At 36.1% G+C, this 20,563-nt stretch overlaps 1 protein-coding gene across 3 annotated transcripts in view; it reads right to left on the reverse strand.

The window, feature by feature from the left end:
* Positions 1-9,390: 9,390 nt before the first annotated feature.
* LOC144965866 (uncharacterized) overlaps positions 9,391-20,563 on the reverse strand; it is a 45,035-nt gene continuing 33,862 nt past the window's right edge. For 2 of the 3 annotated variants that reach the window (XM_078901674.1, XM_078901673.1), the window contains 5 exons: positions 19,803-19,891; positions 19,288-19,502; positions 18,677-18,752; positions 13,490-13,539; positions 9,391-12,245 (listed from right to left, as the gene is read on the reverse strand). In XM_078901674.1, coding sequence (XP_078757800.1) covers positions 11,970-12,245; positions 13,490-13,539; positions 18,677-18,752; positions 19,288-19,502; positions 19,803-19,891 — 706 coding nt within the window. In that variant the 3' untranslated portion in view covers positions 9,391-11,969. Of the gene's footprint in view, positions 12,271-13,489; positions 13,540-18,676; positions 18,753-19,287; positions 19,503-19,802; positions 19,892-20,563 lie in introns of all 3 variants that reach the window. The other variant, XM_078901675.1, reaches the window with a different exon arrangement.

Genomic DNA, 20,563 nt, shown 5'->3' on the forward strand with positions numbered 1-20,563 from the left:
GACGACGAAGTTGATAATCATTACATTTCATAATGAGATCTGACCATAAATGGCCATTATTGCATACAATACCGGAGCAATGACTATCCCGCACAAATCTTTGGGCCTCTTTTTCGCTCATGAAGTCCAATTTCTCTTTTCCTTCTATATGTCTTTCGTTTATGTACGCAATCTCCTCCCCCCCCCCCCCCTCTCTCTCTCTCCCTCTGTGTGTGTTATATACTCATTTCTTAATATATTTATGTGTTTGTGTGTGTGTGTTATACTATCCCTCTCTCTCTCTCTGTGTTATATACCATCCAGCTCTAAAATTATATAAGTTAGAACTCTCCTAATGTTTTCATCATATTCTCTATCAAATTTGCCATAAAATTGCCAAATTTCAATCTTTTAATCCACTTATTGCACAAGATGCAACCAAAGGTCGGAAAAAAAATGCTGAAAAGGCGTCCCATATTTTCGCGTTTTTTTCCTCTTTGCGGGTCATCCAAATTAATGACACCTTTGAAACTGCATAACTTGTTTATTTATGAATGGATTTTCAAAATTCAAAAACATTTTTACTCAGTGGAGATAGGGCTTTGATTTCAGACAAAAATTTTCCTCAAAAAAAGAAAAAAACATTTTTCATAGTCATTGCTACATACAGTCATGATATGGATACACACTCGCACAAGCACTCATACCCACACATACAGATACGCAGACCAAAAAAATATTAGATATCAGGGATGGCACCTTTACCCAATGAACTTTACTGTAAGTACTGAAAATGTAAGAAAGAGGAAACCAAAATTGTCCATTTGTATGACATCAACAATTTAATCTGAAATAAAAATTACAATAAAAATAATCACATGAATTCCCGTAATGTACATCTCACAATAACTTGTTTTGTTTGTTTTGTTTTTCGATGTTTGACAGCACTTAAAACCCAAGTGGGTCATTAAAGCACCAGGAAAAATAAGACGCCAGACTTAAATAAAAGGGGGAACAAAAGTAGATGATAAAGAAATGTACATGAGACAAAAATAATGGCCTTACCTACTGCTGGATCTTTGCCGAAAATGAAACTATTCTTGTATGACTACTAACAATATCTAATACATATATATATATATATAACACTCGACACATACAACACAAGATCTGATTCATACATAATACAAATCATATATGACATGAAACATAGCCGACAGAGGATTTACAAGGAAAAGAAATTCACCTCTCATAAAGAAAATGTATGATCTCAGTGTCCATGCACTACACAGGAGATGGACCCTGTCACTTTGTTTCACTTTTGGCAAAGAATGAAACAAAAAAAAATTAAATCCAGGCAAAACTATTTTATCTCAGTACAGATAGTTACATTGTAAAATGTAACCTCAACATATGAAATCTGTAGTTATATGATATGACACAAAACTTTCGTGTTATTTCACCAGAGGCATATCATTCACAATCATATAGATTTTCTATCAAATGATTAGAAGAAATCAAAGAAACCTTCCTATAATGGTCCAAAAATATTGAGCAATTTGATTCAATTCATTCTGAGCAGTATTACAGTACATTATAGTACAGAAAAGCTAAAAAAATAATTTTTAAAAAATGCAAACACGGAAACAGAAACAGAATAAAAATACCAACTAATCTAGAGTATTGAGAAATGATGGATGTAAATTCATGAGCAAAAGAACTACAATGTTTGAAGCACCCTGAACACTATCCTCACAGACTTGACTAACTCATTTAAATGGCAAGTACTTGCCCGAACGCTAGTTTGAAAAGTTGTTGTTTTTGTTTTTTTTTTCAATTTGTGCTTTCAATACTTATAGAAAAAATGTAATGTTCGTTTCTTACTGACAATGTCTTGGTAAGAAAATTTTCACTGTATAGATACAGCTGAAAGGAATAAATCAATAAATAGGGTTTTAAAATCATACAACCTTTTGGTTACGTGTGTACCTACAAAAAGAATCAGTAGCGATTACACAGCAGAGCCAATGTGAATTACGAGGGTTGCAATATACCTAAGCCCATTTCACCTGTGTGCTTGTTCCATCTGAATGGCAGTTTTTCTTGCTTCCAAACTACTCAACACTTAGGCAAAAATAATAAATGCTAATAACTAAACACACAAAAACACACATGCGTATTAAAAAAAAATAAAAATCATTCACCAGTCTCCTTACGTGTGTACCTACAAAAAGAATCAGTAGCGATTACACAGCATAGCCAATGTGAATTACGAGGGTTGCAATATACCTAAGCCCATTTCACCTGTGTGCTTGTTCCATCTGAATGGCAGTTTTTCTTGCTTCCAAACTACTCAACACTTAGGCAAAAATAATAAATGCTAATAACTAAACACACAAAAACACACACACATATTAAAAAAATAAAAAATCATTCACCAGTCTCCTCAACAAAAGATCCTTGGGAAAGTCAATATAAAATCAAATGGTCTGTTTGTTTGTTTTTGTTTTTAAGGGTTTTACAGCGCTTGCAACAATTTAGTTTATATCAGCGCCAGTTAAAAGGAAGTAAATGGGATAGTAAAAAGTTCTAGAATTACAATTAAAGCACCCAAGAAAAAGTAAGACATAGGGAAATGGGAACAAATAGGGATCAGCAGATGTGGATTCCAAGAGCAGACCACCAATGTACTTAGTTTGAGATCACCTATAAGTCTCATCCGGACACAAGCATAAAATCCAACAAAGAGGAATACACTCAAATGCTTACATTATACATTCAAAATAACATATAATAATACATAACAGAGAGATGATTTAGAAGGAAAAAAAATATCATCTCCCAAAACAATAAGCATTTGACTTTCCCTCCCAGCTAGGACTCCGGCCAGGGCCAGGATAAAACCAAGTAATTTCATTCCAAGACAAAGACAGAAAGCATGTTGGAAAACAGATATAAGGGGATAGAAGACACAGTATGTACCCCCCTGCCCACTATGGGAGGTCAGGAACCCCACCCAGACAAATATTGTTTAACATAAAAAAATAGAACAAACTCTCTCTTTGATGATTTCCCAAAATAAAGTATAAACAATTCTAAATATAAAAATTATACATTATTATACACACATGTGCAAAAGTAACTTTACAGTTTTATAGGCTAAATTACTTTAGTTTAACTATACTAAATGTTAGAATCAAGAATGTTATATCACTTAAAAGAGCATTTATTAAAATACATGGCTGAGTTATATTGCATTCTGTCCATTGGATGGTGAAAATTTTTGTAAGACAACTATATTTTTTTGACTTCGGAAATGACTGAACGAAGGAATTATAAAGAATGTTAGAGGGACAATTGTGAATACACACGTTCTTAAATTATCGAAACTGAACTGTTTCACACCAACGTGCCCTGATTGAACATCGCCATGTTGTCTGTTTTTGTTTTAAAGGGTTTTACGGCGCTTGCAACACATTTAGGTTATATCAGCGCCAGTAAAAAGGAAGAAAATGGAATAGTAAAAAGTTCTAGAATTATAATTAAAGCACCCAAGAGAAAGTAAGACAAAGGGGAAATGGGAACAAATAGGGATCAGATGTAGATTGCAAGAGCATACCATCAATGTACTTAGTTTGAGATCACCTATAAGTCTCATCTAGACACAAACACAAGATCCAACAAAGAGGAATACACTCAAATGCTTACATTACACATTAAAAATAACAAATAGAATAATACATAATGGAGAGATGATTTACAAGGAAAAAAATATCACCTCCCAAAACAATAACTATGCATTCGACTGTTTCCCTCCCAGGCAGGACTCCGGCCAGGGTCAGGACAAAACCAAGTAATCTCATTCCAAGACAAAGACGGAAAGTATGTTGGAAAACAGACATAAGGGGATAGAAGACATAGTATGTACCTCCCTGCCCACTACGGGAGGTCAGGAACCCCACCCAGCCATGTTGTCTGCTACTGTTTACAAGTTATTTGCTGTTTTAAACAAAAAATATTATCTTAGTAATCTTAGTGAATTAATTTGTAATTACTTTGAATAAAATTCTTTAACCCTTGGAGTCATGCTGAAACTGAGCCTCGAAGAACGAGCGAGTCTACTTGGCTATTATCATGCTAAACCGCCTATAGCTGGTGTTGCACAACTTCCCAATTTTAGCAGAGCTACCTGCTCATCGATTATCGCAAAGTTCAACAATGAAAGGACATATGAGGGATCAAAGGCAGACAAGTCAACCCCAAGTAACAAATCCCATGGAAGATGATCGAATCGTTGCTGGACACACAAAAAATCCCTTCCATATGCCTCTGACATCATCATCACAGTGGAATGCCTACGAAGCTCTATGGGGAGACTTGTCCGAGCAGTGATTGAGAATCGTGGTGGCCATATGTGTTGCTGACTTTGTTGCATAAAATTTTTACTCTTTTTCCGAAGTTGAGCAACCCGACTTGTGTTCTTTGGGTTATCCTTACTTTTAGGATTTTGCATGTACATTAACGAAATTTGGCTCATATGTGTGTCAGTGCACGACAGAATCAGTCGGAAGGTGAAAATTTTGGATTTGCTTATTTTGCATTTTCTGAAAGAATATGCTCCCCAGTGCATTTTAAGCTTTATTTGAAGTAAATTGGGTGATTTTTCATGAAGTTATGGTCAGCAGATGTATGGGAAAGGTATCCAGCAACTTTTCTCAAATTTCATACATTTTCAACTTGACTAGCTGTAAAAAAATATTTAGAAGTGAAATTAAGCTTTTATATTTCCCGAAGATGTACAAAAAGGGTTGATTTAATCATTTAGGACAAGAACTCATTTAGGATAAAAAAAGGACCTTCTAACTAAACTTAGTTATATCTCAGTTCAAACCTTTTCACCATCCGACTGATTATGTCATTCACTGTAACATATATTAAAGATATTGCTAATTTCTGTGATATAACTTTTGTCCAATTTCCTCTCTTACAACTCGACTGAACTGACTCACTCAAAACATTTGTCAAGTTAATTTTGCATATGTGTATATAAACAAAATGATCTACATTGATATGAACAACAAATATGACCCATTGCCTCACAATGGTCTTATATCATCGTGTGTTAGATGTCATAAATTGGTTTTATTTTGTTTATATCTTATTGAGAGTTTTACAGCACTTGTGGCACATTTGGTCACATCAGCGCCAGTAAAAAGGAAGAAAATGGGATAGTTAATATAAACTCCAGATTTACAAGCAAAAGCAACCAAAGAGGACTTGTTTAAATAAGGAACAAAAGTAGATTCCAATAGCATACTATCAGTGTTCTTAGTTTGAGATCACCTAAACGTCGCATCCAGACACAGACCCAGGACCCAACAAAGAGGAATATATTTCAATGTTTGAAAAATATATTTAAAAAAAAAAGAAGATATAACTACACAAGGAAAGATGATTTATAAGGAAAAAAATATCATCTCTCAACATAGAAACTATGCATTCCTCCCTCCCAGCTAAAGATCACTTTCGGCAAAGAAGAACAAAAAAGGAAAAGAAAATCTGAAGAAGCAAAATTATAAATTCAAGGAAAACTACTTTATCTCAGTACAGACAGTTTTGGAGTGTCTAATGTTGCTTCAGTGTAAAAACTCTGCAGTAATATGAAATGCAAAGCTTGTGTTCTTTTGCCAGAGGTATTATGCTAAAAATTGAATTTAGAATCACAAAAATGAGACTTGGGTTAAATCTTTCTATTTTTCGCTTGTTTAGTTTTTACGGAGCTTGCAACACATTTAGGTGATATCAGCGCCAGTAAAAGGGAAGAAAATGGGATAGGCAAAAAATCATAGATTTACAATTTTAGCATCAAAGAAAAAGTAAGACAAAGGGAAATGGTACAAATAGGGAACAGATTAAGATTCTAAGAGCACACTATCAGTTTATTTAGTTTGAGATCACCTAAAAGTCTCATCAACATAGGATCCCACACTGAGAGGAACACACTCAAATGTTTACATTATACATTCAAAACAACAAATATAACAATTCATAACAGAGAAAATATCATCTCCAAAAACTATAACCATACATTTGACTGCTTCCCTCCCAGCCAAAGACTCCGGCCAGGGGCGGGACTAAACCAAGTAATCTCATTCCAATACATAAACAAAAAGCAAGTTGGAAAATAGATATAGTTATAAAAGACACAGTAAGTGACCTCCCTGTCCACTATGGAGTTCAGGAATCTCGCCCAGAAATTTTTATGTTTCAGTGAGGAGAATGAATCGAATGTCCTAAACAAAAACTAAATATTTCAAATTTCTGGTCATTTTAACTTTATAACCCAATATTGGCATAATCTGATTCACGTCGACATAATACTGTTGTGAGGCGATGAATCACAAAATGAGAGAAAAGAATTAGTATTCAAATAGTCATATAGTCAATTGGACGGGTCATATTTACACATTTACATCTATATGATATATATTATATATATATATATATATATATATATATATATATATATATATATATATATATATATATATATATTTATAATTATTTTTTGAAAAACACATCTTTAAACCAAAGTTTGTCTCATACAATGGTCTTTTTATTTGAAAACCAATCAATGAATGGTCTCGAGGTTAAAATGAATACTATAATAATCTTTGGCACTGTGAATTTAGAAACAACAAATGAAAAGTCAAAGGGAGGGGGCGTTACATTGTTAAATGGATTGGGTGAGATGCATTTTACTTTCAAGGCAAACTTTCGAACATCTTACAAAAATATGTTTATCTCATGAAAGAAAATGAAGAAACGATAATTACAATTCTAATTATCATGGTATCAAATTATACATGTAATTGTAAACAAAAAATCACTTCATAAAGAATATTGATGACATAGCATAATTTCAGATCTAGTCTGCACCCCATAACCTACTTTTTTTTTTACTGGAATATCTCCAGATGATTGTTTTGTTTTTAAGGGTTTTACGGCGCTTGCAACACATTAAGGTCATATCAGCGCCAGTAAAAAGGAAGAAAATGGGATAGTAAAAAGTTCTAGAATTACAATTAAAGCACAAAAGAAAAGGTAAGACAAAGGGGAATTGGTTCAAATAAGGAACAGATGTAGATTCCAAGAGCACACCGTCAAAGTACTTAGTTTGAGATACCTAAAAGTTTCATCCAGACACAAGCACAGGTCCCAACTAAGAGGAATACACTCAAATGTTTACCAATCATCTAATATAATATGTAAACTAAACATAATACAATGCATAACAGAGAGATGATTTACGAGGAAAAAAAAATATCATCTCCCAAAACTACAACCATACATTCGACTGTTTCCCTCCCAGCCATGGAATTCCAGCCAGGGTCAGGACAAAACCAAGTAATCTCATTCCAAGACAACGACAGGAAACAATTGGAAAACGGGTATGGGGGGATAGAAGACACAGCATGTATCTCCCTGCCCACTATGGGAGGTCAGGATCCCCACCCAGTATCTCCAGATGAGATTATTTCCCTGGAAAATTATCCCCCAAATTTTTTTGGAAACCAGCAAAATTATCAGCACTAAATTTAATATAGCTGATATTGAGATTAAGGAGTTTGTTGAATTTTCTCATTAATCAAAAAGTAGGATAAGGAGAGCTCAGGAAAGTCCAGAATGTATCTGTAAGATAATAATTTTTGAGCAAAGAGGAAGTGGAGAGAAATATGTAACAAGCCTTTAAAAAATGTTTTGAAGACAAATGTGACAATATATCTTTCTGAAGGACCAAAATGGATTTCTCACAAGAGACTATTCTATACTATAAGACAAAAACTGTTTAGAATATCTGATATACTTGTATCTTTAAGAAGCTTGCAAAACATAAATCAATTTGGCTTAAGGGGCGGTTTGGGTCTAATTTTTAGGAAAATCCTTCGAAAAATTGATTTTGAGATTTTGGTGGAAAATAATATTTTATTATCCTAGAAATAATATAAGTAAAGTCCAAATTCTTAAAGTAGACTATAAAGGCACGAAAAGCACAGTCGAAAATGGTACAGGGAGTAAGAAAAGTGTGAAAAACGGGAAGCTATTTTGCTATTTTCTCAAAATGTCATATTTCTAAGGGTATGGGATACTGTGTCAAACGTTTCTCAGAATCTATTCAATGAAATTGTCTGAAATTTTCCACAGTTATCACAGAGATAATGTATTGTTTCACCATAGAGAGATTTTTTTCATAAGATATGTGAATTTTGAATTATAATCCTAATTCTGGATTTTTAACATCAATTTTGTCATAACATTTTGATTCTCAACTTTGTAATGTTCTAATAAAAATTTCATAAGCTAAAGCCGTAAAATCTCTCTATGGTGACACACTATGGTACAATGTTGACAAGAGGGAAGAATATGGAGGTCATTCCTTCATTAATTTTTGTGGAACGTTTGCCACGAGATTGTTATATTTTTTGATGTCAGACCCCCAAATTCGGTCGCAAAATGGGTATCAACACAGATAATTAAAATTTTTCACCATAAATGTTGTTTTTTAACCTATAATAACGATATAGAATGATTAAAACTGCCGAATATTGGTAATTAAATTATTTTTAGAAAAGACCCAAACCGCCCCTTAAATAAAAATAGACAAATTTTTATCAAAAGCAAAAAATGAGCAGGAAATTAATTATGTTTGTTTTTAAGGGTTTTACAGCACTTGCGACACTTTTAGGTCAATTCACAACCAGTAAGATGGAAGCAGACGAAAAAGTAAAAAAAATAATTCCATATTAACAATTAAAAGCGCCCGAGAAAAAAGTAAGACTAAGGGGAACAGAAGTAGGTTCCAATAACAAACAATGTGCTTTGAGATCACCTAAAAGTCTCATCCAGGCATAAGCACAGCATTCCACTATAAGGAATAGACTCAAATATATACAAAATACTATATCCAAAACTAAAAACTATACCTGTGCATAACAGAGAGATAATTTACAGGGAAATTTAAAAAAAACTCTTTTCCCCAAACCAGAACTTTACATTTGTCTGTGTCCCTCTCATCTAACCACCCCCCCCCCCCCCCCCCCAAAAAAAAAAAAAAAAAAAACCCACTTAACAGAGAGAAAAGAATATATCGTAGTCCAAGAAATAAATATCTGATTGGCATGTACAGAAAGGCAAAGAGAAGTGAATAATAGAACAAAGCAATACATGAGACAGTGAACCAATTGGGATGCTCTTCCCTTCCCTCCCTCAGGAATGGATGTAAATGATATTGAGAAGGAACAATTTTATATCAATATATATATATATATCAATTTTGACAATAATTTCTGTTTCAGAAAATAGAAGTTTATATCAAATATTTTATGGGATTTATCTTCATAATTATTTCGATTTTGTTTTCTTTGTTTCAATTATAATGGTGTTACGGTGCTAGCCAAAATTATAGGCCAGTATAAAGAAAGGTGATAGGGGAAAAGTTGTAGTTCTGAAGTTAAAAGTACCAAAGAAAAGTAAGACAAAGGAGACTAATACAGAGGATTCCACGACAAATCCATTAAAGTGCCTATTTCACATTGGCTAAAAGTTCCACCCACCTGTGCAAAGGATCGTGCTATGAAGGCAGAGCTGCCAACCTCAACATAAGAAAAAGTGTAAGACTGCTTGTCAAAAAGAGTTAGATTTGGAGAGAAAAGTGTACAATTTGAAAATGGAACCCTTCAGTCACAATACCCAGCTGTTGAATAACATTAGATATAAATAATTCCAGCATCAATTTTGTGAGGGTAAAAAAAATTCAGGAACTTCAGGAAAACTTGAAAATAAAATTATGAAGCATGCAAATAAACCTTTATATCTATCAAACAACAATTAATTGTTAAAACATATACTCTAGGAAGCATGGAGAATCCCGAGAAATCTGATGAGAAAACGGAATTGAAACGACTATACATTAAAATGTTTATGATTTTTTTGGCGTACAGTTGGCAGCCCTATGAAGGATACACTCAAATTAGGTACGGCAAACCCTCTTATCGAGTCATGGCTTTACTGGCAAACCGAGAATTTCAACTCAAATCGTCACTCTCTTTTTCTCATTTTCAGTCCGTCAAATAAAACGTGTTTGGTATCAAATTAAATCTCAAATCTTCATCTTTTAAAAAATGTTTATGCTTTGTTCATAGGATTTGCCGTTATTTCATGGCTTTGAGTTGAAGAAGAGGAGTAAACTCCGATTTTTGAACCGGCCCTCCGCTACTCGAACACTGTAACTGACGATCGTCTTTTCTCTCCGCTCGGCTGATCGCATCAGCACTATTAATAGTCATGTCAATGGCTGCATCAGAAAGAAAATTGAACAAGCTTTCATTCGATACCAGATTCGCATTTTTATGATTTTTTTTCACAATTTGAAGTTTCAAGTTAAAAACTTTAAATTGATAAAAAAATTAAGAAAAATTTGGACGATTCTGGTATCAAAAGAAAGTTCAACATTTCAGCTTTAAAATGATGTATACGAAAGCAAGATTTATAGCTTTGCGTTCACCAGCCAACTGAAACCAAAACTACAACAACATTTGCCGTATTCACTTCACTCATACGCCGGCTCAGGCAAGGGGCACAATCGCTGATATTTCATAACTTCGTGTTGAAATTGACAATTTTGGCTTTGTCAGCTACTTTGGGGGCAAATTATTTCTATTTTACTTAGAGTTGAGCTCAGGAAAAAAATACACATATTGTTTATAAAAAGATGTGTATTGTTAGAAAGTTACAGAGGTCTGGCTTGAATATTTATGAAAATACGGCATTTTGAAAACAGACAAAAGGTTGCTTTCAAAGGAGCCCAAATTTGGGCGATTTTCTACAAATTTCGAAATAACATATCTTTTTAAATTTTTAACCAATTTTAATAATTTTTATACCAATTTAATCAGGAAAAAAAGTTCTACCTATTGAATGCAACTTAAAGACAACAATTATATAATCTAAATTTGGGTTTTCCGTACCTACTCAAATGGTCCCAAAGTATAATATATTAAATAACAACTAAAATAATAAATAATAGAGAGATGATTTTACAAGGACGAAAAATCAGAATTAAACATTTGACTGCTTCTGTCTCAGCTAAGGATTCCTGCCGTGTTCCAATAATAAAAATTGAGCAATCTCTATCCAGAACTAAGAAAGAGAGCAACATCGAAAGAAAAGAAAAATAGAACTTTTTTTTTTCAAAGGAATAAATTTGACTGTTTTCTCGGGACTAACTGGCTCCATCCCAGAGATGTTTTTAGCTATGTTTATGCTTTCAATGGTTTTACAGCCCTTGTGACACCAGCACGGTAATCTCATTCAAAGACAAGGGCCAAGCAACCTGGAAAACGGATATGGGGGTATGGAAGACACAGCAAAAGTGACCTCTCCAACGACAACAGGGGGTCTTAGCAAAGACCCCACTGCAATTCAATGAGAAAACAAGGATAGAAAGCAGCATGGAAGGGATTCGAATATATATAAATTAAAGGGGGTAGAAGAGACTAAGATTTTTCCGTCCCTATTCAAATCAACAATTTGCCTTAATTTATGGCACTTCATCATTCTTTTCATTAATATACAAGTGTTGTCAGAGATGGGGCTATAAATTTTCTTTTCATTACCTTCATCCTATGCCTGGTCATGTCATCACGTTTTTCATACAGCTAATTTAATGCTGAGGAGAATCTAATTCCTTGATCATGATCTGAACAAGACAAGGCACTTAAAGTCAAAGAAAGAAGAAAATAAAATCAGAAACCTTAAGTGTACAGGATTCATAGTTGACCCCAATCAAATCTATATTAAAAAATTAAAAAACAACCAAAAAATTAAAACAAAACCCACAAATTTAAAATAAACTGTACATAGCTGCGTTGGACATCAACAATTTCTATATACAGTAACCATTTTCTACGACATATTCAGTATGAATAGGTCTAGATGTGATTGGAGAGATGCAGATTATTCAAACTTGGCTCCAATAGAGGCATGGAGGGATTGGAGGAGGGAAGTGAAGATGACGTAGAAGAAGCAGATGTTGTTGCCGGTACTACTGGTGGTACTATAGGAATGAATGATGTTTTAAATGATGATAAATTTGGGGAAGATAATGAGGATGGTATTGGTAATGACGATGTAGCTGTACTTCTAGCTAGGGTTGAAGGAGGAGGATTCAATACTGAATGTACCATGGACTGTGGAGCAGGATACATCTGGAAGGAAAAAGAATTAAATTCTCTTTTGAAACACCAATAATGTGTTAAGAGTATAAATCAAGCAAATCAAATTATTTAGTCCTTAACTCTCTAGAGCTCAACATGAATAGAACTCAAACAAGTTTGTTAAATTTAATTGCCCATTCATGTGAATACGAGAAAGTTAAATACTAAGAGAACTATCAAGTCAATGTAGTGGCAAAAAAAGATCAGAGCAATAAATATACAAATCTCCTGTATTAACATTATTTGCAAATTTTGCACTTCTAATATAGTTGAGATTATAGGTAGTTCAATTGGCAAAGCAACTGATATGTACCCAAATGAGTCTCCGACAGAAACAGGCAAAGGATACCTCACTCGAATGCAAATAATAAAATATATATCAATCTCTAACAATGACAATAAATATCAATATATAATAACAAGATGATTTATAAGGAGAAAAATATAATACTCCCAAAAATGAGTACATTAATCGTTTCCCTTTTGATAAAGGATCCAGCCAGGGATAAGGCCAAATCAATCTCATTGACAAATGAATATCAATTATTAGAGTCAAATGACATATTAGGGTTGATCATTACACTGTAATGTTTCTCTATAGTCCCATCAACAAATCAAATTGAGCTCACATTCCAATACCCAGTAAATTTTACAGACTGGTCATTCAGTAAGTAGTTACCTGTTTTGTTTTTAAGGGTTTTACGGTGCTTGCAAAACATTCAAGTCATATCAACGCCAGTAAAAAGGAAGAAAATGGGATAGTAAAGAGATTCTAGATCGTACAATTAAACGGACTTGACGAAAAAGAAAGACAAACGGGGGGAATGGTACAAATAGGGAACAGATGTAGATTCCAAGAGCACACTATCAGTGTACTTACTTTGAGATCACCTAAAAGTCTCACCCAGACACCAGCACAAGATCCAACAAAGAGGGATATACTCAAATGTTTTACATTCAAAATAAATATAATAATACATAACAGAGAGATGATTTACAAGGGAAAAAAATATGATCTCCCAAAACTCTTAACTATACATTTGACTGTTTCCCTCTCTGTCAGGGTATCCAGCCAGGGCCAAAACAAAACCAAGTAATATCATCCCAAGTCAAAGACAGAAAGCATGTTGGAAAACAGATATAGGGGGATAGAAGACACAGTAAGTACCTCCCTGCCCACTATGGGAGGTCAGGAAACCCAGGATATTCTACTTTACTGCCCCTAAAGTAGTTACCTGATCAGTAAAGGCAAATCTTGATCTTGAGCTAGAAGCTTGAACATTCTCTGTAATAACAATAATAACAAATGTTGACAATGACAAATATCTGTGCTAAACAGTCAGGGCTCTGAGAGAGAAAAAAATTTTCAGAGACAGATAAGCCATGGAGTGGAGTTTAACCCGGTCTCTGTAGTATTAAATAAGCAGTGGCAATTCTTACTACCCTTTGGATAGAAGGCACTAGTCTATTGCAAAATACTCTCTGCAAGATCTAACAGACCCAGCTACCTAATCAGTGCTCTCAAATGAACCCAGGATCAATACCGATCCCTTAGCATGTGAGGCAAGTACTTTACCTACTGTGCTATTAAGACACACAAGGCACCTCGAGAAGCAAGTATAACACAGTAGGATCTTAAAATCAAGAGCCTCTCCAATCCGGAAACCGATTGAGACGAAATCTCAGGGAACAAAATTTTCCATACAGTAAAATTACTTTAAACCGAAAGAAGCTAAACCGAAAAATACTTTAAACCGCAAAGAATTTAATAAATTGTACTAGTTTCTTCATTTTCTTTGTACTAATTCTTACGATGAACCGAAATACTTCTAAGCAGGACTTTCTTTAAACCGAAACAACTTGAGAGCACCTTCCCCTTTTCTCTCTATATTTTTCTTCAAAAATTCGGGAAGGAGGCCCCACGTAATAATGCCCGGCGATATTAAACAGAGCGTAAGTATAAGATGAGAGTGATGGGTGGGGTGGGGGGGAGGCAAACACTTCAATCACTGCACTTGGGCTTGGCCAACACCACAATCGCACAGACTGGAAAAGGAAGACAGCGGGTGACTGGCAGGCGAAAAATGAGGAAAGAGGGGGAGTTGGGGTGTAGAATCATGCAAGCGAGATGTTCTCGCTCATGTGTTGATGCTTTGGAACTGACTGGATTTTCAACAAGACGATAAGGAGGGGGGGGGGGGGGGGGGGGAGACAACTTACCATTGAAATGCCATTTCATTTCGACTTTGTTTAAATGTGTGTGTGAAGGGGGGGGGGGGGGGAGGTTCTATGTAATTAGGCCTTTGAACCTAATGGCTTTTCAACAAAAGAGCGATATGTAGTAGACAGCTAAGTATTGACACGCCTTTTCATTTCCATTTCACTTCAGCTCTGAGTAGCTGCGCATCATTCATTATCAATTATCGCACAAGAACTTTCGGTCTTATTTTAGCTTTGCATTTTACTAAAAGAGGTCTAAACTAAAAGAAAGCACTGTGCTCTCACGTTTGAGTTTAAAATCAAAATACTATGTGAAGTCGATGAAAAAAAAGTTGATCAAGACGGAGATATGTAAAATACACGGCATCCCGAACTCAACTCTTTCAACAATTTTGAATTGAAAACGAAAACCCCCAAAAATATTTTTAAAACAAACAAAAAAAATATATTAAAAAAATTAATGGTTACGAAGACGGCATTTATTCAACAACTCCATTTAATGGGAAACCCATGATACGATTAAATGAGCAAATTCCTTAAATAGTTACTACCCTTGAAAAACATTGCAAAACGGGAACTTGCTTTAAACCAAAATGTCTTTAAACCGAAATGGTTTAGAAGGTCCCCAAAATTTCGGTTTAAAGTAATTCTACTGTATATTATTTACCCCTCCAATCAGGAAATGGTTCCCGGCTAATTGGGAAAAATTTGAAGACAATCTTATGACAGCCCTACCCAATTCTCTCAAACAAAATGTCATACAAATAATGCAAACAAGTAATAAAACATGTAATCGAAGGTTGTTAAAACACCAAGGCATAGAATGTGCGTGCAATACATGTGTACCGGTAATTTTATTCCTAGAAAACTAGCTGTCTCAAGGAAAACAGACATATTCACTTGCATGATTCCTATGCTAAAAATCACCTAACACAACTTATATGCAAACATTGATAATATTTAACATCTAAATTACCAAATGGTGAAATATGTTGTGATGAAACAAATATTAAAGGAAAAAAACAAAAAAAAACAAGCAAACTTATGTATGATAAAATATAAGTAAATAAAATGTTAAGACTATGATGATCATACTGTGTAAACCATCATCGTATGATCATACTGTGTAAACAGGAGCAAGTAGCAAACGTTCACGTCGTGCTCCTGTAATCCTTCTCTGAAGGAGACTGATTGCTACACTACGCGACCAGAGAGAATAAATTGGGCGGTAAAAGGATAGCCCCTCGGCCCAGACAATGGAAAACTTCAATGTTGTAAGTTTCAACATAGAAGGAATCTCCCATACCAAATGCAAGATACTGACAGAGCTAAAAGCAGATATAATTTGCTTACAGGAAACCCACAAAGACTCAAAACCACCTTGCATACCTGGCATGCAACTAGTAATACACCACGAACACCCAAAATATGGAAGTGCCATGTACACTCGAGAAAAATCTACCATACTGAAAAGCGATGACCACTCAGAAAATGACATTGAGATTCTCAGAGTAGAAACAACACTGATTACCATCATATCTGTGTACAAACCTCCATCAACCCCATTCAAGTGGCCCCAAATGAATCTATCTGATAGAAAACCAACCCTGATCATTGGAGATTTTAACAGCCATAACACTATATGGGGATATGAGCAAAATAACCTTGACGGAGATGCTGTTGAGGAATGGGCGGCCGGCAATGACCTCACAATCCTCCATAACCCCAAAGACAAGAAAACCTTTATGAGTGCCCGGTGGAAGAAAGGTTACAATCCGGACCTGGCATTCATATCCTCTCAACACTTCTCAAACTTTGAAAGGACTGTAGGTGAGCCTATACCGAAATCTCAACACAGGCCTATTACCATCAGCATCAAACCAGCTGTTAAAGCCCTCGAATCAAATGCGATACCACGATTCAATTTTAGAAAAGCAAATTGGGAAAACTTTACTAAAGATTTAGACAATGAGATCACCAATATAAAAAGTGACCCACAGAGATACGACGACTTCAGAACACTCATATGGAAAGTTGCAAAGAAAAACATCCCCAGAGGATGCCGAAAAAGTTATATTCCATGTCTCCGAGATGAAAGCAAGAAACTATATGAAAGATACATTGAATCATACAAGGTGGATCCTTTCAGTGAAGAAACCCTAAAACTGGGTGAAGAACTCACATCAATGATAGCCGATGAAAGATCAGAAAGATGGAAGGAATTAATAACCTCCACCAATATGACCCTAAACAGCAAAAAGGCCTGGACTACAATTTCAAAACTGAATAATGACAAAAATACCCAGACAAGAGTGGCTGCAGTAACACCTGACCAAGTAGCACATCAGCTTCTACTGAATGGGAAACCAGCCAAGAAAGCACGAGGCCAACTAAAATCCCTGAAACGTGAAATGGACAAAGCCCTCAAGGATAGTGAAGATCATCCTGACTCTTTTACCCTGGAGGAGCTACTAGAGGCCTTGTCCCATCTGAAGGCAGGAAAAGCATCTGGACTGGATGGAATCACAACTGAGATGATTCAACACTTTGGCCCGAGAACGCTATCCTGGCTATTGGACCTCTTCAATGTATGCGCAAGGACAAACAGGCTGCCAAGTGCATGGAGGAAAGCAAGAGTAGTCGCCCTACTGAAACCGGGGAAAGATCCAAAATCCAAGAAAAGCTATCGCCCGATCTCCCTCCTGTGCATCACATACAAGCTATTTGAGCGAATGGTTATGTCCCGCATGTCACCCAGTCTAGACGAACAACTGTCTCCAGACCAGGCTGGATTCCGACCAGGACGGTCAACATGTGGTCAACTTCTTAACCTTACACAATTCATAGAAGATGGGTTTGAGACAAAACAGGTCACTGGCACAGTCTTCGTCGACCTCACTGCAGCCTATGACACAGTGAATCACAAGATCCTACTCCTCAAAGTGGCTAAAATGATAAAGAATAAGAAAATTGTAAATATCATCCAGTCACTTCTCGAAAACAGGCGCTTCTTTGTTGAAATGGATGGCCGGAAGAGCAGGTGGCGCACCCAGAAGAATGGTCTTCCCCAAGGATCAGTGCTGGCTCCAACACTTTTCAACATATATACAAATGATCAGCCTGAGTTCCCAAATATCCGCCGATTCATATATGCTGATGACCTATGCCTCGCAACACAGGATGCGTCCTTCCAACCAATCGAGAGCAGACTGACAAATGCCCTAGACACCCTCACAAAGTACTACACTAAAAACTCGCTGAATGCCAACCCAGGGAAAACACAAGTGTGTGCATTTCACCTCAACAACCACCAAGCCCACACAAAACTTAACATCAAGTGGAATGGCCAGACATTAGAGTACAACTACCACCCAGTGTACCTCGGAGTGACGCTTGATCGGACTCTGTCCTTCAGAGAACACGTGAGGAAGACCAAGGCAAAAGTGTCCACGCGTAATGCCCTCCTTGGAAAGCTGGCAAACATGAACTGGGAAACTGACCCTAAAACTCTAAGGACCACAGCATTGGCCCTCAGCTACTCAACTGCGGAGTACTGCTCAGCTGTATGGGCCCGATCGTGCCATGCCTCCAAGCTAGACCCCGAGCTCAACAACGCCTGCCGGATCGTAACGGGCCAGCTGAGAGCAACACCATTACCACTGGTCTACCGTGCAGCAGGAATAGCCCCACCACACATCCGGAGGGAAACTCATGCCCAAATACAAAAATACAAACAGGAAATGGACCAGAGACACCCCCTTCATAACCACAATTGTCCCAAAAGCAGGCTCAAATCAAGGAATAGCTTCCTCACAGTAGAGAGCCTTCACCCAGATCACTCAGCATTCTTCCGCCTGGACAAATGGGTAGAATGGGACAAGACAGCAAACGATGCCCTCCAGCCCCCAACAGAAAAGCTCCCAGCAGGCACAGACCTCAAGAGAAAAGACTGGGTGGCGTTGAACAGAGCTAGAGCAAAGGTGGGAAACACCGCCACCAACCTCTTTAAATGGAAAATCTCACCGGGCACTGAATGCCCATGCAGTCACCCCAGACAGACCATGGACCACATCCTGTCCGAATGCTCACTGGGACCTCACTGCACCAATGCTGACCTGAGGGAATGCAACCAGACTGCCCGGGACTGGCTGACTCACTGGCGCGACAAGATATGATGATGACTGTGTAAACAATAATCTCACCTGAAGGACTAACTACATCTTCCACACCACACATAGTGCTCTCTGATAAATTTAATGAAGGGACAAAACTGGGTTTCTGAAAAGGAAAAAAAGAATCAATGATATTTATATATTCATTTTGATTTCTAAAAGCAATTTTCGAAACCAGAAGAGAAATCTAATATCCAGATGTTTACAAGTTTAGCTCTCTGTGTATTAGTATTACAACCTTCAATCTAGGTTTATTCATCTTATATGTCAAAGTACCCATCTGTGAAAAATGGATTGCTTGTTTTAAATCATATTTCATAATACTAAAAAAAGTTTCCAAATCGTCTTATAGATTGCTCAGTCATGTGGTAATCCAATGGATGACCCAGGCAGCCTTACATAATACCAATTAAATATTTGTGATACCCAAATTTGGATGGCTAAAGGTATGCTGAATTTATTGAATTTGATTCCGTTATTCTGTTGGAAAAAAAAGACATGATTGTATAAAAACTCTGTTTAAAATATTGTTTGATAAGCAATATGAATTTATTGATGAATAATAAAAACCAAACTTTTTCGATAAGGGGGTGCTGAGTCACCCCATTTGATGGTACTCTAAAAGACCAACAACCACTCACCTCGACTACTTCATCAGGTGATGAAATGTCTTCTAAACTTGCCCAATTGGAATTTGTCTTTGCAAGGGAAGATGAATCCAGCATGGAAAGTGGCACGGATAGTCGGGCATTGATAGCCATCAAGTGATCTCGTTGGGAGGTTAGATCACGGACCTCATCTTCTAGCTGCCTGATATCTGTCTTGTAGTGATGGAGACAGTTCAGAAGGGACGATACTGAAATAATCATGAGAAGAATATTTATCATTATATACTTAACTAAACTATCCTTTCATTTATATAGATTTTCGTTTTGCTAATGCTATGAAAATAGAGGGATTAAAGAGAGAAAGTGAAACATGTTTGAGATTTCTATGATTTCAAGATGTGTGTGCTGCACTGTACTTGCTGTAGACTACCTCTCACAGGTGGACATGAACTGGAAGCCTATGTAAGAGGACCACAGATGTGAGGGAATAGCAAAGAGTAAAGACTCAAAAGACTCAACAACCGTCCATAATCTTATTACAAACTTACTGTCGAAATGTTCACTTTGTTCCATCAAAAAGTGAGCTCCTGCTTCCCATTGCTGCTCCAATAGATGCTCCATTGTCAAAGGGAAATTACTGTGGAGTTTAAATAAATAAAATAATTTTTAGAATAATAAAATTCCCTTTATTCATCCTCAGGGAAAATTTTTCTTTAGTCTATCTCAAGAAAAGACTCAAATAATCCAGGGGTCAGCCGCATTGCAGCCCCACAAATTGAGGGATAAGGGCTAAGTTGGAAAGATTTAACAAGGCAGGGTTCAAATCAGAGTCTCCTGGGTGGAAATGCAATGTCTTATCCACTAGGCCATCTCACCCCCTCAAATTTTATGACAAGTGCTTTTTAAAAGTTTTATCATCAAAGTTCAAAATTGCCAGTGTCCAAGGACAGAGTGCCAAAGAAAACAACCCTTTGAGAGGGTCAATGTCCTGAAAGTGTACTTTCAGAACTTGCAGCCAATTAATTATGACCTGTCCTTTTAGATCAATCTTCATTCACACCAAAAACATGACACCTACACCAAAAACATGACACAGAAAGACAGAAATACTGTTCACTTTTCATTTAAACATATGCATCGTAAACATAAACAGAGATCTCTTATATCTTATTCAAAAATCTAGTATGCTGAATTTCAATACTGCTATCTTTGCTTTGATTCGCATATTCACCCAATATATAATCACAAACATATTCATATTTTTTAGTGACACTTATTTTTTACTTAGGACGTGCAAAAATCATCTATT

The sequence above is a fragment of the Berghia stephanieae genome, chromosome 2 (assembly GCF_034508935.2).
Source record: "Berghia stephanieae isolate SIO BIC M18660-M18661 chromosome 2, UCSD_Bste_1.3, whole genome shotgun sequence".
In the NCBI taxonomy this organism is placed as follows: Eukaryota; Metazoa; Mollusca; class Gastropoda; order Nudibranchia; family Aeolidiidae; genus Berghia; species Berghia stephanieae.